The sequence below is a fragment of the Tripterygium wilfordii genome, chromosome 13 (genome assembly GCF_013401445.1).
Source record: "Tripterygium wilfordii isolate XIE 37 chromosome 13, ASM1340144v1, whole genome shotgun sequence".
NCBI classification, from domain to species: Eukaryota; Viridiplantae; Streptophyta; class Magnoliopsida; order Celastrales; family Celastraceae; genus Tripterygium; species Tripterygium wilfordii.
Genome location: NC_052244.1, coordinates 10,333,638 through 10,360,410, shown reverse-complemented (window position 1 = coordinate 10,360,410; position 26,773 = coordinate 10,333,638). Strand labels below are relative to the sequence as shown.

The 26,773-nt window shown below is 36.4% G+C and overlaps 3 protein-coding genes across 6 annotated transcripts; all 3 read right to left on the bottom strand.

Annotated features, from left to right (window-relative positions):
- Nucleotides 1–759: 759 nt before the first annotated feature.
- LOC120013832 lies at nucleotides 760–4,281 on the bottom strand. Of its 4 annotated transcripts, XM_038865787.1 has the most exons (4): nucleotides 3,782–3,992; nucleotides 3,014–3,659; nucleotides 2,105–2,179; nucleotides 1,378–2,003 (listed from the first exon to the last, which is right to left on the bottom strand). In XM_038865787.1, exons 1-4 carry the CDS (start codon nucleotides 3,848–3,850, stop codon nucleotides 1,807–1,809), a joined length of 987 nt encoding a protein of 328 aa, XP_038721715.1. In that variant the 5' UTR covers nucleotides 3,851–3,992; the 3' UTR covers nucleotides 1,378–1,806. The 4 variants fall into 4 exon arrangements, with proteins under 4 accessions (XP_038721714.1, XP_038721715.1, XP_038721712.1 ...); XM_038865786.1 differs by lacking the exons at nucleotides 1,378–2,003; nucleotides 2,105–2,179 and adding exons at nucleotides 760–916; nucleotides 1,028–1,162 and having other exon boundaries at nucleotides 3,014–4,281; XM_038865784.1 differs by having other exon boundaries at nucleotides 3,014–4,281.
- A 4,530-nt stretch (nucleotides 4,282–8,811) lies between these two features.
- On the bottom strand, nucleotides 8,812–10,317 carry LOC120013477 (transcription termination factor MTERF5, chloroplastic-like). The gene is made up of 2 exons (XM_038865304.1): nucleotides 9,067–10,317; nucleotides 8,812–8,974 (listed from the first exon to the last, which is right to left on the bottom strand). The coding sequence occupies exons 1-2, from the start codon at nucleotides 10,205–10,207 to the stop codon at nucleotides 8,814–8,816; spliced, it is 1,302 nt and encodes a 433-aa protein (XP_038721232.1). The 5' UTR covers nucleotides 10,208–10,317; the 3' UTR covers nucleotides 8,812–8,813.
- A 1,873-nt stretch (nucleotides 10,318–12,190) lies between these two features.
- LOC120011981 (mitochondrial import inner membrane translocase subunit PAM16 like 2-like) lies at nucleotides 12,191–15,165 on the bottom strand. The gene is made up of 5 exons (XM_038863189.1): nucleotides 15,005–15,165; nucleotides 14,811–14,883; nucleotides 14,244–14,331; nucleotides 12,654–12,787; nucleotides 12,191–12,573 (listed from the first exon to the last, which is right to left on the bottom strand). The coding sequence occupies exons 2-5, from the start codon at nucleotides 14,811–14,813 to the stop codon at nucleotides 12,445–12,447; spliced, it is 354 nt and encodes a 117-aa protein (XP_038719117.1). The 5' UTR covers nucleotides 14,814–14,883; nucleotides 15,005–15,165; the 3' UTR covers nucleotides 12,191–12,444.
- Nucleotides 15,166–26,773: the final 11,608 nt, after the last annotated feature.

Sequence of the window (26,773 nt, the reverse complement as noted above, 5' to 3'; positions counted from 1 at the left end):
TAAGGTTAAATTGATGTTGGGCTTGCTAATAAACATTTGATATATCCAAGCCCATACTTTAAAGCCCTCTCTTGGACCCATGAAGGAAACCAAAAGCTAGAAGAGGAAGGAGATCAAGGGTTTGCGGTATGTATGACAATGAAAGCATAAGAAGAAAGTGGGGTCACCAAGTAAATTATGCACGTGCTATAAAGAGAAATTCAAGTTAGAGTTGGTCTTAGACTTTTGGCATACAAGAATTGATAATTAACAATTAAAAGATTTAAGTACAATAAAGATGGTGAATTCGAAACCCTATCACACCAATTTGTTTGTTCTTTGCATGTTTCCCATAATCTTATGTTAATTTTCTCATTTAATTTCATACTTTCCTAATTATAGACAATATTGACTTTTTATTCGGTGATACTGTAGTAATTTGGAATTAAAAAATTGACTAATGTTTTAATCCTCGTAGATTCGACACTCGTATTTACTAAATTATATTATCATTGATTCGTACACTTACGAATATAAATCGAGTTTTGAATTGCTATAATTTTAGTGATTCAAAATCTCACATCATTTGTATCAAAATAATGAAATTAAATATATAATAATTCTCAAGTGTTAACGTGAGTCCGCTTTTTTCTTTAGTGAATAATCTTTGAAAAGGTGAATAACGATGGGGGACAAATGTTTTGGGCTGCAGTGCTACACACAAAAAGTGAGCGTATGTAAAAGGGCAAAATATAACTTTTCATCCCTCAGTTATACACGTTGGTTTAATTTTTGTCCTTCAATCTTCTTTTGTTTTTTTCAAGCAGCTATATGCTGCTACGATGCCGGCCGCTCGATCGACTTATGCAGGCGATCCAATCGCCTATTACTTCACTTCTTCATTGATGCCCTTTTCACTGCATGTTGCATTTAAATCCTGAAATCCAACATAACCAAGAATTTAGGCAATATTTTTGCTCAATTGCTTGCATCGAAGGAGACAAAAACTAATCAAAAATAGGTATATAAAAGTATGTAAATTCTCCACCGATCAGACATCAACGGTGCAATACAAAGCAGCAGGTCAGTTGGTTTATCAATAAAGGATAGAAGCCCAAGTGCTGAAATCCAGCCCGTCGATGGAGAACAGTAAAGGATAGAAGCCCAACTGTTTGGTCACAACCTGAAATAAATAAGAGAGAGCACAGTAACCAAATCAGGATGCTCACCAGACACCACCAGCTGCTTCCATGGCATTAAACAATGTCAATGCTTCAGCCATATTCCCTTTCTCGGCACACATGACGACAAAGTGCTAAGAATGGTGCTTATATCAAGCCTAAATCCACCCACACAACATCGATTGTAACAAAGTTGAATTCATTAAAGAGAAGCAGCAACACCACCACCAATCTGAATCTGGTCGAATAACATGATCTATTGCACATAATTCATACAAAATAATGAGAGAGAATTGTGAAGATACGCACAAATCGGTCGAAGAATATCCGAATCCGATGTTAAGTCCCATAGTTTGATCCTGACCCATTTTCTCCTCGAGAAAAAGGATACAAAATAAATCTAGTACATAATATATATTTCACATAGTAGTTTCCCTTATAAACGCTTAAGAGAGCAGGAGCAGCTAGCAAGAGTCCATCCACATGAGTGAAGAACCTTGGTGATTCCTTCATTCTATTTATTCAGCATAGCAGCAAGTGAAATGGGCAATTTTAACTATGCCAGCTTTAGGGGGGTCAGCAATCTTAGAGAAAGCTTGTTTAGAAAGATAGATTGATGAATCCATCTCATGGTTGTTTGCAATAATCAACCACTGTAAGTCTGGAACCACAATCTACTGCCTGGGTTGCAACTTGCAAGGGTGTGGAGTGGAGCCATATTGGCACCTCCAGTGCATTTGACTCTGTAAATTCTACCACAAGCTGCTCCATTGTTCCACAAGTCCTTCTTCACTCCAGCCACCCCATGCCCCTTTGTCTTGACAGCCAAAGCATTTTGAGGCTCTACACAGATAAACAAAATTCGATTAGATGGATTGATACATTGCACACTAAGTAATGACATATCTGGTTGTGTTTTTCAGGATGAGAGATTGATTACTTACGAACGTAAGGAGACTCGTAGTATACAGCAGTCCCCGGTGTGGCATGGATGACCGAGGTAAGGCATAGCACGGTGCCTACGATGATGAGAAGGGCTTGCATCTGAATTCCCATATCTACTTAATTCCTTGGAAACTAAATAAAAATTTAGTGGTGCAAACCTGATTCCTTTTTCTCCATATATATACAATCATATCGACAAAGGCTTAAAAAGTCATCTAGTCAATAGACTAGATGACACGGCTTACTCACTTTTATGAGGTTGATTGCTCCATTTCTCCTGGCACTTAAATGATTTTGTGGAATTTAGGAAAAGCAGAGAGGATTCGGATTTTTTTTTCCCAGATCAACTCTAGACCTGGAGAAAGAGTGTCTGAACAACTTGAATTGATAATGGACCTAATTAAGTCATAATCATTTCTTGGAACTTAGTTCGTCTGACTCCAAGGCTTGATAAAATCCAATGCTAAAGTCCTATTTGTTTTCCTTTACTAGAAACCTTCGGGGTATATATATTTCATGTCTCCTCCTAAGAGTGGTGAAGTGTTGTTTTTCTTTACTAGAAACCTAGAACAACTCAGCAGGCCTGCGGTACGACAACTTAGATTTGAACCCCCAACCTCAAGCGAGATTCTTTACGCTCTAAATTCGGAGAGATAACCAGCTAGGCTATTGTCACGTGTTGGGTTAGGTCCACCATAATTTGCCTAATCTTCTATAAAATAAAGACAATCCACTTGGTGAGTGTTGCTCACAATCAACAGGAGGAGGACATTATATGAACAAGAATAAAAGGATCATATCAATTGCAAGCTTAACTCAGTCTGCATATAGAAGAAAAACTATCAATTTTTCAAAGCAAACAAATTGACAAGGCAGCAGTAGAATAAACATAATCCAATATCAAGAACCTTGTTTTACTGAAGAATCCAACATATGACCCTTGTAAGCTACCAGCAACTCCTCTGCGTGATCTCTAAACTTGGATATGTATTTGTCCAAGAATACCTCTTCTGTCAAATCCAAAGTACATAGGAAACTTGGCTCCTTTTTTAGCAGTCTCTTTGACTTCATAATTTGTATAACTCTATATCGAGGAATCACCCTGTCCTCCAAGCTATTCATCAAGTACGAAGGTCTACCGACAAGCACCTCCTTCTTCAACTTGACAGTGAACAGAAAGAACTCCATTCCCTGCTTTAACTTCTTCTCAGAGGTCCTAAGTAAACCTGGTGCCCTTTTTAACATCTCCATACATCCATCTCCTGAATACCCAAAACTCCTAAGTAACTTCAATTTTCTTTCAATTGTGGCATCACTCAAACAACTAACAGTATGCAATCCATGAACAAACATCCTCGAATCCACAGAAAATCCCAGACTAAAAGCCCGCGAAACAAGATCGTTAAGTGAGGATTCTGGCAAAGCAAAAAGCCTAGGCTGCCTCTTCAATAAGCGTGAAAGTTGAGAGCCAACAATTCCACGACTTTCTAGAAAGGCAATGTTGGAGGACAGTTTAGATTCACTTCGGACAACCCAACTACCTCTACTCAAAACTTGGAACAAAGCCGCATTGTTCTTATCATTCAACAAGGTTTTCTTCAAAATATCAATACATGGAACCAACTTTTTGTCCAAACTATTCGTCAAAAGACTGGAACTCTTGGACATGAACTTACCCAGATCAGAACCCACAAGACCCAGATCCTGAAAAAACTTGAACTTGGGCGTAAGGGTCTTTTCAACATTGGTGAAGAGGATTTGGGGGCAGACGCGAGCAGTGGATTGGATATCGGCGGTGGAGAATCCGAGATTCTGGAGAAACAGAAAGACTGCGCGTGGATTATCAGGGGATTTGGCGCGCGGAAAGCGGTTTATGATGGAGAGCGCCTGTGATTTGGAGAAATTGAAGGAGGTGACGAGGTAATCGATAAGAGCAAGCTTCGGTTCTGGGTGTGAAGAAAGAGTGAGGGAAGAGAAGGGAGAAAATACGACCAAAATTTTTTTTGAGTTCGACGGAAGCTTTTGGAGATAGGAATTCAGAGAGTGCATCGCAATGCCAAAATGAGAGTTCGGATCGAGAAAGGGCTAGAAGGGTTTAGGGTTATTCTCGGCGCTGCGTGAAAGAGCACCGAGAATAAGAGATCAAAAAGAACCCAGATCGGTTGACTTAACTTTTGACCATGTAAAGATTCTCAAAATTTTACTTTTTTTTGATACAATTTGAATACTCTTCAGATTTGGCGAATTCTAGACAGTCAATCAAATGATATGTCACTTTGACTATTAGTTCCAATTATTTTTTTCTTATGTGGCCTGACAAAATCTCAAATGGAAAATAATTGTTTTTATCCAAATGGCAAAATCAGACATGGACACATGTTTCATCGAACTGCTTAAATTATCTCTACAACTAAACCCATAGCTCTACCACTCTCTCTTCCCTTCTCACCCTGGTCAACTTCTTCTCCTCCGCCACCGACCTCCATGGCCCTTCCCTCGGCCGCATCCTCGACAAACAACCCAGAGAAACAAAACTAACAGCCTCAAACAACAAAACCAACAAGATCAAAGAAAAGGCAAAACCAACAACTCATACAACAACAAAACCAAACGCCTTTTTGTTGCCACAACAAATTTGAGTTCTATTGCAACCAAGTTGCTCACTCAAACGACAGATTCAATCAGGTCTCTCAAACTCCGTTCTGATTCATTAGCTCAGCTAGAAGCCTGTGACGGCGATGGTGAAGAGACACCCAATTTCATTCCGCGACGATGAATTGGGTATTTCTCGAGAATATGGGTTTGAGGAATTGGGTATTTATTGTATCTTCAATTTGAGTTGAACATGGGTTTGATGGTTGGTGTAGAGAGACGGTGTGCCACCACTCGACGACAAAAGGGAAGGTTCAGTTGAGATAGATGTTGATCAAAGAGGAAGAATGACGGGACCCATGTGGACATTTTTTATTTTTTAAATAAATTTTTATATTACAGAAACCAATATTTGATTTCATCGTCTTCTAATTTTTTATTAAAGTTTTCCACGTCAGGTACATTTAACTCCCATTAACGTTGTAATGCCACCTAGGCTATATTAAACGGTGCAATAACAATCAATGTGCCACGTTGGACGTTTGACTGTCCAAAATTCCTTAAATCTGTCCGAGTGGATAAAGTGTAGCAACAAATATCTTTTTGTAACCAACTTGAAACGTTCGATCTTTGGATAACCAAAATGAAACTTTGAATATCTTTCGGTGATCAAACGTTGACTTAACCCCCCATCAAACAAAAGTGCACATATATAAAGTTATAAACTCTACACACAAAATTGTAATGAAAATACCGGTTTACCCCTGATGTGTACAGTATTAAAAATTCTATTGTTAAGTTTACAGACATTGTCTCTTTAACCTCAAATTCATTTTCACACTCTCTTTAACCTCACATTCCATACTGGACAAACAGAAAACAAACGTATCATTCATTTATTTGAGCAAGAAATCATCTTCTTTATTTTATAACCAAAAACTTCTCCTACAGTCACACCAATCGACTGATAACGTCAAAGAAATTGGATTCTTCAAATTACAAACTAACACTCCAGTAATTAAACAGAACTCAACAAATGAACAAGAAACAAATACTTCTTATGGTGCGTTTGGTACAAAGGTAATGGGGTGTAATAGTTACAAGGGTAATTAAATTTTAAGTTTAATTGTGTTTGTTATGTCAGTATAATTTTTATTCCTGTAATAAATTTTAGTAATTGAGCTTATTTTTTACACATAAAGTTTACTAGTGGGGGGGACCTGGGTAATAAAAAGTAATGAGAAGTTTTACTCCAACCTATTACCCCTTTAAATAAAAAATTCTAAAAGCCCATAAGTTATATATACACATATATATTATATATTATATATATGTGTATATACACACATACACACACTCACATATGCACTGTCTGTGTGTGTATAGACACACACACACACACATATATATATACACACACACACATATGCACTGTCTGTGTATATATATACATATATATATACATATATATATATAGGAATTCTCCTATGTGGACCAAAAGTGTGGACCAAGTTTGTGGACCAAAATCCAATTATACACACACACATATACATATACACACACATATAAATATATACATATGCACTGTCTGTGTATATATATATATATATATATATATATACACATATACACAGACAGTGCATGCATTGTCTGTGTATATGTGTGTATTATATATATACATACATATTTTATATAAATATAAATATAAATATAAATATAAATATATACATATTATATATATATAAAAATAAATAATGTCGGGCTTGGGTCGGGCTCGGGCTGAGCCAAAATTGGCCTGAGATGTCTGGCTTCGGGTTGGGCTGACCCAAAAAATGGAGCCCATGCCCGCCCAAGGGGTCAGGCAGGGCCGAGCTCGGACCTAGGCCCGCGGGCGAAATGATGACCCCTACTCTTGTGGTACGTCTTTGTCATGGATTTGAATGTCATCAGATTATTTTGTTGAAATTGTTAACAATTGTTATTATATATATATATGTCTGGCTGTGTGTGTATATATATGCATATGTATCTATATTTTTAAAATTTTGGTACATGATAGTCGTAACAATAAAAAACATAATCTCACTTTTTTCTACTTTGGTTCATTACAATAATAACAAACAAGGGTAATGATATTACACCAATAATATATAATCGTAACAAACAAGAGTAATGAATACTTGGGTAAATTTTACACTTCTTTACCAAACAAGGGTAACACTTATTCTCCATAATTATTATTACCCTTGTAACATTTACATGAGTAACAAATTATACCCCCAAATTCTTATCCTCATACCAAACGCACCCTTAGTAGAATAACCTTATCACATCATACTCTTAGAGCACTTCCAACAGTCTCCCTATTATACTCCTTATCCTCACATTTGAAGAGCCCATTAAAAAAAAAAGACCCAGTAGTTTCCCTATCCTCATATGACTCTCTAATTTATTCTCTATATCTGATTTTCTTCCTCAATGTGAGGGATTGAAAAACCGTTCCCTATGTGTATGAAATTACATTTTAGACCCCACTAAAACTTGCCACGTCAGCCCTACCAAGGGGTAGAGACCATGTGCTTCATTTGAGACCTCACGACTTCTTCTTCTCTAGAGCGCTCTCATCGACTCTCCTTGATACTGAAGCCAAGAAATCGAGTGTGGAGGGAGTACCTTTCGAATACAAGTAGCTATCCATATAGACCGGAGAAATCAATTATCAATCGATTCAACATTATTCGGACTAAATGCTTAAAATTTTCTGGAATTGTTCAGAGCATTGAGCATTAAAGTTTAAACATATCAATATAAATTTTTATTTGCATTTATTTTCATATCAATATAATATATAAAGTGTTTAAAGATGAAATATTCAAATTTGATGATATAAGGAATCTGTATAAAGAATTTGTTGGGTGCACAGTGTAAAAAGTGAATCTCTATCTTGCAAAATTGTCCTGCAACACTACAAAATAGGGATAGAGATAGGTTGACTATTGAGAATGGTCTTAATACCCTCAGAAATATCAGACTGTGAATACAAAATACTGATAGAGAACGAGCAGAGAGAAAACCCAACAAAACCTGGCTTTAGAGGAGCCAGGACCTCCCAAACCCACCTATTGCCCAAAAAGCTGCTGGAAGCACGTCTACTGTTAATCTTATAACAGAAAGGACAGCTATTGTAATACTAAAATACTAATAACAAAATACAGCCGTTTCATTGTGACTAGCCACGCGTCTCTTCTGGACTCTTCTTCTCTTGAGCATCTGGCCTTGCTGGTCTTCTCTTCTGATACAAGTAAGTCATGGGTTTGGGCTTGGGCTTATCATCATCGACACATTTAAGATCTGTATACGTAATGGTTTATTTCTTTTTCGCTATCTCCTTCACCAAAATTCTCCTATATAACAATGGTTTGTACACTGAATAGTCTTAGACTTGAGAGAAAAATAAATTTAAAAAAAAAGAAAGAATTGCTTGAAACTTTAAAAGAGGAATTTCCAAAAGAGAAAGAAGGTGAAAGTCAGGCATATTGGCACCTCCAGTGCATTTGACTCTCTACCTTCTACCACAAGCTGCTCCGTTGTTCCACAAGTCCTTCACTCAAGCCACCCCATGGCCCTTTGTCTTGACAGCCAAAGCATTTTGAGGATGTACACGGACGTTGACAATTCAATTAGATGGATTAATACACACTAAATAATGACATATTTGGTTGTTTTTTTGGGGATGAGAGATTGATTACTCACAAACATAAGGAGGCTCATAGTAGACAGCAGTCCCTGGTGACTGGTGTGGCATGGATGACCGAGGTAAGGCTTAGCACAGTGCCTACGATGATGAGAAGGGCTTGCATCCGAATTCTCATATCTACTTGACACCTTGGAAGGAGCAAACCTGATTGTTTTTCTCCAGATATGTACAATCATCAACATGTGCAAAGGCTTAAGAAAGTCATCTAGTCAATAGAATATATATCCTCCACTAAAACGAGTAGATGGCACGGCTTACTCACTTTTATGAGGTTTATTGGTCCATTTCTTCTGGCACTAAAATGATTTTGTGGAATTTAGAAGGAGAAACAAAGAGGATTCGGACATTTTTTTTGTTTTTCAGATCACCTCTGGACCTGGAAAAAGAGCGTCCGAACAACTAAAATTGGTAATGGACATAATTAAGTCATTATCATTTCTTGGAACTTCATTGGTCTGACAAACACAGCTACAGATATAAATCCAAGAATAAACAAGAACAAGAACAAACCCAACCCAGTCTGCATATAGGAAAAAAAAAAAACTATCAATCTTTCAATGCAAACAAATTGATAAGGCATCAGTAGAATAAACATAATCTAATATCAAGAACCTTGTTTTTCTGGAGAATCCAACATATGACCCTTGTAAGCTACCAGCAACTCCTCTGCATGATCTCTAAACTTGGATATGTACTTCTCCAAGAATACGTCTTCTGTCAACTTCACAGTACGTAAGAAACTTGGCTCCTTTTTTAGCAGCCTCTTTGACTTCATGATTTGTATAACTCTATATCGAGGAATCACCCTGTCCTCCAAGCTATACATCAAAAACGAAGGTCGACCAACAAGCACCTCCTTCTTCAACTTGACAGTGAACAGAAAAAACTTCATTCCCTGCTTTAACTTCTTATCAGAGGTCCTAAGTAAAGCTGGTGCCGCTTTTAACATCTCCATACACTCATCCCCTGAATACCCAAAACTCCTAAGCAACTTCAATCTTCTCTCAATTGTGGCATCACTCAAACAGCTAACAGTATACAATGCATGAACAAACATCCTTGAATCCACCGAAAATCCCAGATTAAAAGCCCGCGAAACTAGATCCTTAAGTGATGATTCTGCCGAACAAAAAAGCCTAGGCTGCCTCTTCAATAACTGTGAAAGTTGAGAGCCAACAATTCCACAACTTTCCAGAAAGGCAATGTTGGAGGACAGTTTAGATTCACTTTGGACAACCCGATTATCTCTACTCAAAACCTGGAACAAAGCCGCATTGTTCTCATCGTTCAACAAGATTTTCTTCAAAATATCAACAGATGGAACCAACTTTTTGTCCAAACTATTCGTCAAAATACTGGAACTCTTGGACATGAACTTACCCAGATCAGAACCCACAAGACCCAGATCCTGAAAAAACTTGAACTTGGGCGTAAGGGTCTTTTCAACATTGGTGAAGAGGATTTGGGGGAAGACGCGAGCGGTGGATTGGATATCGGCGGTGGAGAATCCGAGATTCTGGAGAAACAGAAAGACTGCGCGTGGATTATCAGGGGATTTGGCGCGCGGAAAGCGGTTTATGATGGAGAGGGCCTGTGATTCGGAGAAATTGAAGGAGGTGACGAGGTAATCGATAAGAGCAAGCTTCGGTTCTGGGTTTGAAGAAAGAGAGGGGGAAGAGAAGGGAGAACATACGACCAAAATATTTTTTGAGCTCAACGGGAGCTTTCGGAGATATGAATTCAGAGACTGCATTGCAATCCCAAATTCAGAATTCGGAGAGAGAGGGGTTTAGGGTTTTGGAGTAAAATAGGTGTTCCAATATGTTTGCATTCATGTTGTCTACTTGTCTTCTAGCAGGTCGAATCTTGGGTCCATTTGGTTGGAAAAATGAACTGACTTATAAGTTGAAGCTAACTTATGGTATCTCCAACAAAATGCAAAATGAGTATGCAAAATTGCACTCTTTGTTTTTTTTTTGAAATATATATTTGAAGAGGGTTTAGGATTCTAACCCATGATTTAATGGGTGAGTGATCTCTTATATACAAGGTGATTGTCGTTTAACCAATGACTTACTTGCATAGTTGAATAGTTGTATGCATATCCATATCAATTGTACTTTGTTTACTTGAATAGTTGTATGCATATCCATATGCATATTTTAATAGAATCTCGTTCCAACAATGAATGTGTAAAATTGGTTTTCATTTAAGTAACCGCTATTTTTTATTTTTTTAATTATTCTATAAATATGTGTAGCATCTCATTCATCCCTCTGTCCAAATCAAAGCGTCTTTTACATAGAAATTCAATAACAAACTTCTCCATGGATCACCCAAATGCTACTTTTGAGATTTTGAGGAAATTCATTACTTTCGATTTTGACTTGGAAGATGAGTTGGAGCAGCTTTTTAATGCACAAGAGACAAATGATCAACAAACAAATGAGAGGAGACGAACTGGCCACCGTAGTTTCGTTCCAGACGACAGAATTATTCAACGCAATCATATTGACGGTCACTCCAGATTGTGGAATGACATACTCAAACTGCTGAATTTAGAAGTTTCATCCAAACACATCATCAAATTAGAGATGCTTCAACTTAATCACAATTGCAAAACAACTCCACTCAAAGAAGAGAAATTGAAAACTCATAACAAATATAAACCCATATTAGAGCAGCCCCAAAACCCCATGAACAAAAACCTTAATCTACATGCCAAAAATCACCCAATTAAAACCAATTTAGAGATAAATACCCAATATCATATTTCAATTTGGCCCCAAATAATACCCAAACTCACCCCAAAATCTCAATTATATCTCCATATGCCGACATATGGACAACCTAAGTTGAAGACTTAGAGACAAAGAATGGTACCTATCAACGTCGGAAGAGGCAATTGAGAAGAGAAGGATGATTGGGGCAAAGTTCGGAATAATTGTGACAAAGGTTGAATGGTTGCAATGAAGTTGGGATGATTGCAACAATCTCATCTATGGTTTTATGGTGGATTCGGATGATTTGGGAGAGGTTTCTCGTCACTGTTCAAAGTTGTTTAGCAACGACTTTCTTCGTCCTTTTGTGTCTCCTTTATCTCTCCTCTTTGAGATCGCAAATTTGGGAATCAAAATTGAGGTCACATATTTTCGACCTCGTAAACGAATGTTGTAGGCTTCACAAAAAGTACGAAACGGGTATGCAAATCAACGGTTATGGATATGCAAGCATACCCGTTTCCAACCTCTGTTGGAGTTGTCCTTATAAGTAGATTTTTTTTAAAGAAGGTAGGAGGATTCAAAACCTGATCACCATGGTAATACACACTATCCTTATCACTCCAGTTATTGACTCGGGTATAACTTATAAGTTGTTTTGAAGAGATTTTCACGATATAAAAAATTAAATAAAAAAATTATCGAATATTGGGTGATTAAATAAAAAAATTATCGAATATTGGGTGGTGTTTTTAAAATTGACGCTAGCTTATAGTTGTATAACTTCACCATATACTAATGTTTATGGTATCACTTATCACCTTCACCAGCACATGAACTTTTACGCTATGAAATGAAAAATATAGAATCAAAGGATTAAACCTGTCCCAGCATATGCTAAAACATAATCTTTTAGTCAATAATATAAATTGAGAACACAAAGAATAGTCCAATCCTTTTGATTTTAACATCAATCAAAACACCATCATAAAAAAATCAATTCCAAGACGCACAGATCAGCCGATGGAGGATTTACTCCAACTTACATATTTTTATTTCTAACAATGAACTGATAAACTCAACATTACAAGTTTCTAACATACATCTGAGTCATTTGACATTTGAAGGAGCAAAGCAAGACAAGCTTAAAGAGTACAATTTCCAGCTTTCAAGACATTGGTGCTCAAAAGAGTAACATTTATACAAAGGTCATTATGAGCAAGTAGTAATCCTCCATTTTAAAAAAAATAATATCAAGGAAAGAATCCTCTCAACTAGGGGTACCACCCTCACCCTTGCTTCGATAAACAGGCTCTAAACATTCCTTAGCCCTGTGAACCTTCGACTGAAGATAGAAGCTCCCATTTTTGGCATTCCTCTCAAATAACACGTTATATTTCTGCATAGGTAGGACTATTTTAGCATTTCTTCTGAATAAAGGGCATAGAGGTCTACATGAGAGGGGTAATATTCACTAACCTTCAATATCTCTTCCCAAGCAGTCCCTTCACTCACGCCAAGAATCTGTCGAGCTTCTTGCTCTGTCATGACTTTGCTGCCGCTACGAACCACATTTTGTATTGTCTCATTGGCCACTCCAGTTTTTGATGCATCTGTAGTACACCATGTAATGTAATATATAAAAATATTAAAACCATGTAATGTAATATATAAAAATATTAAAACGTGGCCATCTTGTACACAGCAAAAAAAAGCTGATCAAAACAACCTATCCCAAAATGAAACTTACAGGGTTCATACAGTAATTTCCATTTCTTATATGTTAGATAAATTTTGTACTTCTACCTTCTATATTTAGAAATGGTCAAGCAGTAAAGTTATGAAAAGCCAAAGATGCATATCAAAGTGTACAGCAAAAAAAATACGAATTTTTTTTTCCCCAACTTCTCTCCAATTAGAATTCTAGGGTTTAAATACAGGGGGGGAAGCAACCAAAGAAGATGTAAAAATTCATTGAACCTGATACAAATATTTTTCTTATGAAAAGCTGATCTGAATATCATTCCTCACATACAGCACAACAGTTACACTAGCATAGTTAGAAGTTAGAACACTTTTATTAACTAGAATCTTGATGACAAGGAAATTTAAAATGCAAAGTTGCCTAGATGATTAAAGATAAACATATCGATTAACTTCATTTCTCTCTCTTGAGTCTTGACACAGTGCCAGTGGATATAGCAACAGTGGCTGATCCAGGAATTTGTGGGAATAAAACACCTGGTTCGATATAATATTGACATAGATTTATCTGAACAAACAAAAAATATGAATTTAGTGGCTTTGATTGAACTAAAAATCGATTTACATTATTCAACACCCATTCAAAATTAATATTCATGACTGCATCTATTGAGTCCTAAATTCAATTTGCAGATAAACAGCAAATTAAAGTTTCATCGCATATTCATACTTAGACTAAAACAAAAGCTTCAGTATTTATTGGTGCAAGTTTCGTAGCCGTAGTTCGCTATGCTTCGGTTACATATATAAAATATATTTGGGGGGCAAAACAAGTTTTTTAACCATAGTTCGCTATGACAGAGGGCACGAATAATTCCATCTCCAGATGCGGCTGCTGCTACTGCCCACTATGGAGATTGGATGCTTATGGTGATGATTGAAGTGCTAATTATTAAAACTAACTGAGGAAATTTGAATCCAAAAATATCATTCAAAACCAAGTTATGACTTGACCAAAAGATTCTGATTCCAGCATGGATCTTTTTCAAATGGACACCAAGAACAAGCCAAAAGCACACTACAATATATTAGCATAAACAACTCATGGGACTCTACAAAATATTTCAAGTATGCATCTTTTGTAGTTACATCATTTGGGAATAAGCAGACATGTCGTCCTTAGATTGACTCAGTACCACAATATCAAAAGAAAAAGGAAAAAAGAGCAATGCAACTCAAGCATGTCATACACATGGACCAAAAGGTATGGACACTGATAATGATCAATTATAGAAATACAAGAACTCATTGATAACATGAATCTTCACTAATCAGAAACACTGAACATGAAATTAAAAAACTTACTTGCAAGTGCTTGGCGATAAGCTTGAATAAGAGCCCTCCCTAATACAGCAGATCCTGCCAAAATTATGTTTGCAAGAATCTTAGCTGCCTGTTGAATGAAATGTATCATTAGAAAAGTTGAAAAAATAATAATAAGAAAAATAAAAAAAGGGCAAATGGTCTTTAAGGAAACACAAACTTTGTCAACCCACTCAGTTTAAACAATTAGGGCTAGGGTCATTGAACTTTCCATGACATCGAGTTTCCCTTCCATTTAGTGATAGCATATAATACCACTATCGCAAAAACAGAAGGAAAGAAAGAGACAAATTTTCTGCAGATTTATCATGACAAGCATTATAAGAATTAAATCATCACAAATCCAACCCCGACAAACTTCAAACAAAAAATAAAAGGGGAAAAAACTCTCTTGAATGTCAAAAGCGTAACCCGAGAAATATTTGTGGATGCCAGTAGCATCAAGCTAAAAATTAGATGAAAACAATAATCATTTCTTCTCTGTCCATTTATCTCCTCAAAAAGCAAATAAGGAATCAACAAAGAGGAGAACACGGAGAATTAACCTACCATAGCTTAATTAGGCTGATAGATCGATCTTCTATTCCGCTATTTTGATTCGAGGTATCAAAATTTTGATCGACTGTAAGAAGAGAACAAAAAAGGAGAAGATTTTAGGGTTTCTCGAAAGAGAAGGCACTAAAGAAGATGTCAAAATTCATTCCAAATCTAGCATAAAAGAAGGATAAGAAACGTTGCAGTACCTTGTCGACGAACAAAATTGGATTTTGAAGGAGGTATAAGAAGCTTTAAACGATTTTGATACGAACAACAAAGGGACCGAAAATATACCAAAACCGGAACAACGTAGGAATCCACAGCCAAAAACCCTACGGAAGAAGCGCAAGGAACTTACTGGAGAGATCGACAGGAGAGCTAATCAAAAAGGATCGGGCTGGGCTCGAATGAAGATTTTCGTCAAACCGTACGTATTGGGCCGGGTCCGATGTTTGAGTTTTGCGTCCTTATCCAAGCCCGGCCCAAATAGAAAAACATTTAGGTTGGGGTTGAGGGGAAACCTTGTTCACCAATTGACACTCGAGGTGTTAGCTCATTAGAGATTCACTACAACAAAGGGGCGATTTTGTGACGGAATTTAGCCACAGAAATTATTCCATGGTTAAATTAACTATTAGCGACAGATTTCATTCAAATTTTCGTCGCAAAGGTCAATTAAGTAACTGACTAGGTCTGCGACGGAATTAGTGACGGACTCTTGGTCAAAGCTTTGTCGCAAAGGTCAACTTTGCATTTGACTAGGTCAGCGACGACATTAGTGACGGAATGTTCCGTGGCTAATATTTTTAGTCACTAAATCCGTGACAAAGTTAAAAAAATCCCGCCAATGTTTATGACGGATTTCGCGACGGATTTTTTTCAGGGATTTGTGATGGACACTTTTCCGTCACTAAACATCTATACATGATCAAAGTTTTTGTCAGATATGATATGATTTAGTGACGAAATATTATTTCCGTCACTAAATCATAATTTCCTCTTTCTAACATGGTTCACGTACGGCTTGTTAGTGATGAAAAATAATATTTCGTCACAACGTTAGAGACAGAAATCATATTCTGTCACTAAGTTCATGACGGAAATCATATTCCGTCCCTAAATTTATGATTCAGGTATGGATGTTAGTGACGATATTCCGTCACTAAATTAGTGACAAAATAAAATTTTCATTACTAGATCTCATTTACCAATATATCCGTCAGGCTTTATGTCAACTCGTGGCAGATTTATATTTTTGAATTTAGTGACGGAAATGTTATTCCGTCACTAATTTAGTGATGGAAGTTCAATTCCGTCTCTAAATCCCATCGTCATACTGACTTGTCAGGCTTTATGTCAAATAAAGTCTGGCACAGGTACGGATTGTTAGTGACGGAATAGCATTTCCGTCACTAATATAGCAAAGGAATAACATTTTCATCACTAAAGCTCATTTACCGATATGTCCGTCAGGCTTTATATCAATTTATGGCTGGGGTTATATCATTGAAAATAGCGACGGAATTACACTTCCATGGCTAATTTATGAAAGAAACAATTCGTCTATTATTTTGCATCATTTTAATGTTATCCATCTCTCATTTATCATTCTCTCCTCTCCTTTATCTTTTTCATATGCCTCATTATCTGTCAATTTCCACTTCTTCCATTGATATTTGATTTTGTAGTTGTGATGGATGTACTTGAATCTCATGCATGGATGTACAAAAGAGTTGGTCCCAACCGAGTGGGAATGACTGAAGAATTCTTGGCGGGGGTTGAGGAGTTCATTGCTTATGCTTGTGCAAATAATTCAGAATTTCAAAATACAGGAACAATAAGGTGTCCATGTGTTAGGTGCAAATGCACAAGATATCGGGGGTTGGATGAAATAAGGATGCACTTATACAAAAAAGGTTTTCAGCTTGGATATCACTGTTGGACAAGTCACGGTAAAGAAATGTCGTATAATCCCCCTGTTGAAGTCGAAAATGTTCAAGTGGATGCTGCAAATTATTACTGGCAAGGCAGTGATCGAGCTGATTTCAATCAATATAAGCAAATGGTAATGAACGTTGTTGGACCGTCTATTGGGGATCAGATTTTACAAAGAGATAGTTGGAACCAATAGTTTTTGTTAGAACCTCCAAATTCAGCGGCACAAAGTTTCTTTGACATGTTGTTTGCTTCCCAAGCACCACTGTGGGCAGTATGCAATTCACACTCAGAGTTGTCAGCTTCTATGAGGCTTTTAAGCATTAAAGCTGACTACAATATGCCGCAGGGTTGTTTCGACGAAGTCGTTCATCTCATGAAAGAGACAATGTCCGCAAATAATATGATGCCTGCAGATTTCTATAAACTAAGAAGTCGGTGTCAAAACTCGAACTTGGGTATCAACGAATCGACTGTTGCACAAATGGTTGTATATTATACTATAAAGACGACGCGAATGAGACGCGGTGCAGATTTTGTGAGGCTAATCGTTATAGCGCTTGGAGAATCGGACGCGAAAATTTCAGGGAAATTCTGGTTAGTCGTATGTGGTACCTCCCACTAACTCCCAGGCTGCAAAGGCTTTATAGTTCGACAGTTACAGCGAAGGAGATAAGGTGGCATTATGAGCATCGAAGCGAGCCCAGAATTATGTGTCATCCATCTGATGGAGAAGCATGGAAACACGTTGACTGAACGTATGGAGATTTTGCTTCAGAACAGCGCAATATAAGATTGAGTCTCTGTGCAGATGGTTTTACCCCTTTCGGTCAATCTGGCAAGAACTATTCTTGTTGGCCTGTCATATTAACTCCTTATAATTTACCTCCTGGGATGTGCATGAAAAGGGAGTTTATGTTCCTGACAGTAATCATTCTGGGTCCTTTAATCTGAAGAGCAGGATAAATGTTTATCTCCAACCCTTGATTGACGAGCTCGATCAGTTATGGTCAAAGGGTGCGATAACATACAATGTCTCCACGAGAGACAATTTTGTTATGAGAGTTGCATTGATGACTATCAATGACTTTCCTGCCTATAGTATGTTGTCTGGATGGATGACACAGGAGAAGTTGGCATGTCCTTGCTGTATGGAGCATTCAAAGGCGTTTACCCTGAAAAATGGTAAGAAAAATTCATGGTTTGATTGTCAAAGACAATTTTTAAACCCGACACATCCGTTTAGGCGAAACATGGATGCATTTTTTCAAGAATTGAGTGGAGATATCACAACCTCCTCCACGTTTGTCTGGCGAAGAATTGTTGGCACGAGTTTGGAACTTTCCAAAAATCACTGAGACATGCCCATTAAAATTGACGGGGTATGGCCAAGAACTTAATTGGACCAAGAATAGCATCTTCTGGGACCTGCCTTATTGGCATACCAATTTGATCCTGCATGATCTCGATGTCATGCATATTGAGAAGAATGTTTTTGATAATGTTTTCAATATGTGTATGGATGTTAAGGGAAAAACAGAGGATAATATTAAGTCCCAACTGGATCTTCCTCATTACTGTAACCACAGAGCTATAGAGTTGGCGGAGTATGGAAACGAAAAATCCTTCAAACCAAAAGCACAATATTGTCTCAACATGGAGCAAAAAAGGGTTGTGTGTGCTTGGGTCTCCAGTTTGAAGTTGCCAGGCGGTTATGCATCCAACCTAAGCAAGTGCGTGGACATAAAGGAAGGAAAGTTGTTTGGGATGAAAAGTCACGATTGTCATGTTTTCATGCAACGCCTACTTCCAGTGGCATTTCGGACATTGCCCGAGCCCATTTGGGCTGCCCTTACTGAGCTGAGTAACCTTTTTAAAGATATATGCTTGACTAAGCATCAAGGGAATCAATGAGTATCATGGAGGATAACATTTCTGTGATCCTTTTCAAATTGGAGCGTATATTCCCTCCATCTTTCTTCGACTCGATGGAACATCTCCTGGTACATTTACCGTTCGAAACAAGAATGGGTGGGTTGGTGCAATATAGATGGATGTATCCTTTTGAAAGGTATTATTTACTTCATATTTATCCTTTTATGTATATTATTTGATTCATTTAATGAAACATTGAATTATTTGTTTGTAATAGGTTCCTTCACTTTCTAAAGAAGAGGTTAAAAATAAAGCTCATGTGGAAGGATCTATTTGTGAAGCATATATAGTTGAAGAGACCTCAACGTTTGCTTCATATTATTTTGAACCACACGTGGCTTCAAGACGTACCAGAGTGCCTAGAAATGTTGAAGGGGGTACATCCAACAAGGATTTCTCGAGAATTTCAATATTCAATCAAGCTAGCCGTCTAGCTAGGGAGGTTGGTAAGCGCTACCTCACCGACAAAGAATATGATGCGGCAACGTTATACATTTGCTTAAATTGCAATTTTGCCCAACCTTTCATAGAGTAATTTATTTGTAACTAGTTGAGTTATTATAAACTTGTTATTATATAGTACATACTATAATGTCAACCGTATATGTGTTGCAGTCTATGCACAACGTACCTGCAAGCATCAGCATCCATAATGAATGACAATGCAATCGATTATCAAATCGAGATAAGATTTACCAAATGGTTTAGACAGTATGTAAGCATCATGGTATTTATAATATCAACATGGTACAATTTTATTTAATTTTCTAATATATTTTAATTCAATTACCCTTTTCATGTTAAGGTTCATGATCCACATAACATGATAACCGATAACAGTACGAAATGTGGACAGTGAAGCAAGTTAATGATTCCTTTCAAGAAGATAAAGTTATAGTTCAGCCAATATTAAACATTGACCAAATAGAGTCTTTAGTCGACAGTGAAGCTGAACCAGAGGAAGTTCTAGACGAATACTCTACAGGGCACTTGCTGATTAAAGAAGAGGCTGAAGATGATGAAGAAGAATTGGAATCTTACGATTCCAAGACAGAGGAAAAGCTTGAAGAATATGATGAATGTCATGAAGATGATTAATTATATGTGTAGACCTTTTCAAATGCCTTAATAAACTAAAATTTATTTTTAGAATTATGTAATATTGTGAAATTTATGGATGTTTAATAATAGTAATTTTTAAGAATTATGTAGAGCTTAATAATAATGTGTAACTGATCGATACTTTTTATTGCAAGAAATACTTACAACTCAATACCGACAGGTTTATCCCAATCGCAAGTGTACGTGCCAACTGACAGTATAATAGTGAATGGGGTCGAATCCACGAGGACTATATTAATTACCAACTATAACTACTAACAATAGTGTAAATTAAATTCAGATGCTTCTAATATTAACTAACAATAAAATAGGACTAATATCAATAGATGAAAACTAGCTTGGGTTTGGCTTGCCAACTACCTCTACCTGTGCACACAGATTAATATGCAATCACACAATTTAAAAGTCTAACAATGTCAATTGAAAGGCCTTGGTCCAGCTGCAGTCAATTAGATTTCCCTAAACAACGATCCTGACTTTGGTCCAGTGGCAAGATCTTTTCTTATCAAAGGAGTCTTGGTTGGTCTATCCTAAGAGTTTCCTAAGACAAGCATAAGCACTAGGAAATCGACAGTTGCACAATCTAGGATAACGGTCTATTGCCCAATCAATTATGTCCTATGTTCCCAAAACTTGGATCTTACGCAAGTTCTTGTTACTTCGTCAAACACCGGGTCATGGTCAGCCGAATATGTTTAACTAACAATTCCTAAAATTATGATGTTGATAAGGCATGCATAACAATAGGAAATAAACAATCAATCCAGAGAACAAAGAATTAAACTTAGTCTGATTGTCAATTAAATCTGTGCACAAGGTTTATGGTAGAAGAATTACCAAACCCTAGCTAGAAAAGAGTTTAGCTACACATAGTCATAATAAAAACCATAAAGATACTCATTAACAATGTTCGAATCAATGGGAGAATTGAGATTTGCCGAAGCTTGATGTGTCTCCTCTCCTCCTTCTTGCCGTCACTCTTTGTCCAAATTAGGTTTCTGTTTTCACCCACTGCAGTGTCTCCAGCACACGAGCCCTTTTATATAGCTTTAAAACCCTAAGTTGGCCCAGCTGTATTTGCCACATCAGCAACTTAAACGTGCAGACTGATTCTCACGTTCTGCGGCCGCGATAAGTTGCAAAACAGGTTACAATTTCTATCCAGTAATGAATTTATTCTCCATCAGTACCTATGCATAAAAACACCAATGTGGGTAGTATTTTGCACTAATCAACCCAGAAAAATACAACTTTAAGCCCAGAAAAAGAGGTGTATTTTACCCCTAACAGTAACTATTACTATTTTAGGGTTTATTATTATTAAAAAAAATTTGAAAAAATAGTCATTTTGTGGATTAGTCGCGGAATTGAGAAATCCGTGGCTAATTTAAATAACCACCGACACATTCCGTGGATATTCAAAATAGCCACGGATACTCTCTAAATCACCGGTCTTCGTAGCCAAGTTAAGGGTTTTTAGGGAAGAGTGAAGAAGCATTCCGTTTGAGAAAGCACCTGCCAGAGAGAAAGCAGAGAAATTTCACAGATCGGAAGCTAGGAAATTACACTTCTATAACGAACAGAAGCGAAGTACTTCAAAGGCCACAAATACCCAGTAATCTAGAGGAACAATCCACTACCCACTGGTGAGTATTCTATTTAATCATCCATAGTATTTTTTGGTTAATCTTTGGTGGGTTTCTCGAGCGGCTCGTAACTCATGGTGTGAGAAATACTTGGATTGATGTTTAACAAAGCCATGCTATTCAATTTAGTAAGGTTGTGACTGGCCAATTTAATTTCCTTTTCATTTGCTACCATTTGTTGACTTGTGGCTTTGCAGTATTTGATCTTTTTTAGCTCTTTTTCAGTATGTTATTTGTTGAATTTGTTACTTACTGTGGTGGTGCAGGTAGCTCAAGAAATATCCACAAAAGCAAATTTTCAGAGGGATTTCCTAGATCAACTGGTATATCTTTGATATTGGAACCTTTTTTCTGGCCAATGCAGCCTGGCTTTTGAATATTATGGTCTACACTTAATCCTGTCAAGATGATTAGATTGCAGTGCCTTTCTCCTAAGATCTTTGGTGCAGAGGCTAGTAGTTTTTTGAAACTGATGTTTGAGAACATAATATAACGGTAAATGTTTTGCTGCCAATAATGTTTGATCTTGAAATTTTTGGTGAAACTCTATGTCTTTTGCGAAGAAGTCAAAAAACCTTTTGCCATATTTTGAAGTTTTAAATATTATTTTGTGATTAGTCTTATGTTGGTAACTGGTTTGGATCCCTCTATCAGTACCTTTATTTTGTGAACAAGGGTTGCGATAAATCTTATATTTGGTGAATATGTAAGTGCATACTGTCTTTGCAACTTAGGTGTAATAGATCTATATATATACATATATGTATTTCGTTGAGTACCAGGTTGTGATTGGTTGGTTGTTTGGTGGAGTACTAGGTAAGTATCAATTTCATCATATCTTGTCTCATATTGCATATGGGTAACTTTATATGCTTTTAACTATATCCCCGACTACTATGTCTAAGTGATTTGCAGATGTCGGGTGATCGACCATTCGAGCGAGCGCACTCGTACTCCCTCGAGTCGAGGGCGTTTTATTAGACGTGGTGGCAATAGTAGAGTGACAACAAAGTATATTGCTCCCAATGCCACAAATTTGTCACCATCTTTGATCAACTTCGTTCGCCCTACCAACAAGTTGCATCCCCCCAGTCATATCCTCCCATTATACCACCCACCCAGTCATATCCCCTCCACTCATATCCCCCTCCGTCATCGCCTGGCCAAATATTTATTGAGATGTGGCCATCGGGTTCACCATCACCCCCTCTTTCTTGCGTCACAGGCTCCTCCGGAGATGCTCCCTGTATCGCCTACACCCAGCTCGTAGGTCCCGCCAATGGACAAGCAGGGGGCCGGTTCTGGCTCCAAAGAGTTCATACGACCACATTCTGATTCATCGTAAGTGCATTTTCTTTTCATTACTTGTCATGCATTAATTACATAAATATATGCTTATAAATATGTTCTTAATTTATTTTTTTATTTTCAGATTCGATCCTTATAGCGTTCACAGAAAGATGGGTATGATCCTTAGGAGCAAGTATGAATGGCTTGTGAATACATGGAAGGATATTCCTGAGGAGGGAAAGAAATTTTATTGGGAAGAGTTCAAGGTAAGTATAAGGTACCTGACAAATATTGTCTCTTTTAATTAATGTATGCACTTATTGTCGTTAACTATTATTTTTTGAATCATTACATTTTGCGGAAGAGATATACGTGGGACTTTGATTGTGAAGCTGATATTTTAAAAGTGTGGAAAAAGAAGAATGCACAATTATTGAGGGGGATGATGCAGAAGGCAAGACAAGAGGAAGACGATTGAACATGGATATTTGAGGGAGCACGAAATGAGCTTCGGAGAAAGTGGGCGGACCCATCTTACATGGGCAAGAGGGAGCAAGCAAAGTAGAATTGAGCATATGAGACTGGTAGGTGCACCAATACTGGTGGTTCTGCTCCGCACTAGAGCTATCGTGGCAAATTGGTAAATTTTATAATTTTATATGAAGCTCACATTCATTATTATTTATCTCCTTCAGAATTAATATTAACTTGTCTTTAATGTTATACCATAGAGAAAAGAACTTGGTCAGGATCCTACATAGCCCGAGATTTTTAGTCGTACCCATCAGAAAAAGGGTACTGGAAAATTTGTTGATACAAGGTCGGCTAAAACATATGTAAGTAATATAAAATTTATTAAATTTAAATTTATATATTAAAGTCATTATTAATTTGTTAATGTTTATACAAGCTGAGTATAAGAAGATGAAAGAAGCCCAGTCCTCTCAAGCATCGACCTCTGAAGGGTCGCTGGTCGATGATGATTCCATCTTCTTTTAGGTGACTCAGGGAATCAATAAAAAAAGGCCTTGCCTACGGTTATGGAGATGATGTGCGTCTTAAGCGTTGTACATCTACCTATAATATTAGATCCTCTAGATCACAGTCTCAGTATATCGACCAGAAGATAGAGAAGCGCATGACTTTGATGAACTCTGAGTTATTTGATAAGATTGCAGCCATGCAGGAGGAGGCGGATCAGAGGCAGGAGGAGATGCCCAGGAGGCAGGCAGAGGCGGCTCAGATGTACTCAGAGGCTGCCCAGATGCATGCGGAGGCGACTTTGATTCTACGGGAGGCAGACGAGAGGGTTGCGCGAGAAGACCAAATGATGCAGCAAATCTTTGCTCAGTTTGGGATGCAGCCGCCAGGTAATGACGTCGACGATGCTCGTGACGATGAGGAGCACGATTCTGATAGGGTTTAGAGTTTGGGTTGTAATTTGTAGTAATGTTTTTGGACAATTTGACTTCAACATAATTTTTATATAAATATTTTTATTACAAATGTTTTTGATGCATTTTAATTACAATGTATGATAAAATTATATTATTAATATTTAAATAAAATAGCAAAAATTTCCAAATATAAATAAATATTAAATTAATTTTGTGAATAAAATACAAAAAATTCAGGAAAAATATTAAATTAATTTTGTGACGAAAAATTCCGTCACTAATTCGTCTCAGAAAAATTCCGTGGCGCATTTGCAACCTAAATCACGAGGTAAATTAGTGACGGAATATTCCGTGACTAACATCGATATGGAATATTCCATGGCTAATTTGCAATGGAATAACCGTGGCTAATTCGGTGACAAAAAATTCCGTTGCTACTTAGCAACGGAATATTCCGTCACAATGGCTTAACATTACCTTTTAAATTTAATTTGTGACGGAATATTCCGTCACAAAGTCTGTCGCAAAATTTTTCGTCTCCCATTCCGTCCCGAAATCCCGTCGTTAAGTGCCCTCGTAAAATTTAGCGACGAGGGTTTTTGAGACGGAATTTCATTGGTCAACGATGAAATATTCCGTGGGTAAATTTGTTGTTTATGGTAGTGATTTAAGTTCAAATCTTCTTAAACAATATTCTCTAATCTCGTGAATAAGTTCAATATATGATAGGATCCGGCTTCGTTTTAGGTTATATTAGTTTGTTAATTCGTTACTTTTGTTAACAGTTTGTTAAATAAGCTGAGTGGCATGTTTGTGAAGTTTCCGTTAAAAATGCTAATAGCTTTCTTTTGTATAAAAGCATTGTATCAGCTTCACGTGGGAAATCAACGAATGAATAACATAATTTCTTCCATTTTCTTTCTCTGTGAAATCCTCCACCGCCATTATTCCTCTTCACGCTAGGTTAAGGTAGAAGGAAGCTATTAATATATCATTCCCTTGTTGTCGTCTCAAGAGATCCTTAAACGCACTACAAAATATAATGTGTTTTTTTTTTCTTTTTCTTTTTCTAGGTATTAATTGGTTTTTCGTCAATCAAAAGAGAAAATATTTAGTGATTTTGAAACACTATTTCATCTGCTGATATGTTATTTCACGACCAAATTAAGATTAAAATGTCAATTAAACCTATTATAGGTAAGAGCTTATATTAAAAAAAATTCTTATGGTATATAAAAGAGATTATCTTAGGAGATCAATCTCTTATTCTTGGACATTTGCGCTCACTTATATATATATTATGATGATATTAATTTAATTAATCAATTAATTTTTCCCAACACCATATTTTATAAGATGAAAAAGGAAATTTAATTATTAGTTACCTACATAAAAGGTAGAAGCCTCCACCTATGTCAAATCTTGACCAATAGGAATTATTTATTATGTGGTGAGGATTGATTGAAAATAAAATCATTAGAAATTGACTGCTTGTAATGTCAATATATAGTGAGACTTTAGTTTACAATTTATTGTTGAGACATATAGTAGAAACAATCCAATAATATAATTAAATTTTATGCTAATGGTGTAATATATAGGTGAAGTTAGTTGCTAACGAAGCCACTTGTCTTAATATTGTTAACTGTGTCTGGCTAGCTATCAAATTTATAATTATTGCTTTAATATTTGTTAATTATATGATAGTGCTGATGTGTTTCTAATTAAGTTGTTCTTTATTTTCCTTTGTTATTTGCCTATTTATAAATTGATATATATATGTGTGTGCGTGTGTGTGTGTGTAGTAGCTTATAATTTTTTGAAGTAAATACATAAAAGTTTGGCCTGTTAACCCTTACTAGCTATTGTCATTGGAAAAGCACCTACAAAGTATATGCTAGTCATTTACCTTTTATTTTTTTATTGAGATAATTAAATGCCTTTAATGCTGCATAAATGATTGAATATTTTTATCGTCTCATTCTTTTCAAATACATTATAAGTAGCGTGTCAATGTAAAGAGTCGAACTTGAATCGCTAAGTTGTAAGGATTCATATATATCTAGTCGCCACAAGGATTTAATGATTTCATTTTTCAAGAATTTGTTTATGTTTTCTTATAGCATTAATCATGGGATGTGATAGCTAGGGAGAATCTTAATTAAAGAAACATAACAAGCACAAAATGAGAAAGCAAAAACAGACATGTATATATTGCTTGTCATACTTGTTAAGATTTCGATTAGGTTGAAGGTTTCAAATCCTCTCATACCCTAAACTTACCAAACACTAAAATTAATATATGTTCATTAAACTAATTTTTTACATTTTTTTTGCAGCCGTACAAAGATACCATATCCATTGATATGAATTAAATGGAAATATTATTATTTTATTTTTTTGAAGTAAATAAATGCTAGTCATCTTCAACATATACACATCCCATTTCAAATTTTTTCAAGATATATATTATGAGCAATTCTTATCATCATAAAATTTTGCAGGGAATTATAATACGTACCCATTTATGTGTGATCCTTAAGGTTAAAAAGAAACTGATTAAAAAAAAAGCTAATTACAAAATACTTTCATTGGGATTAATGATAATGTACAAAACAGGAAAATTAAATAGTTCAAATCCCTTTTTATT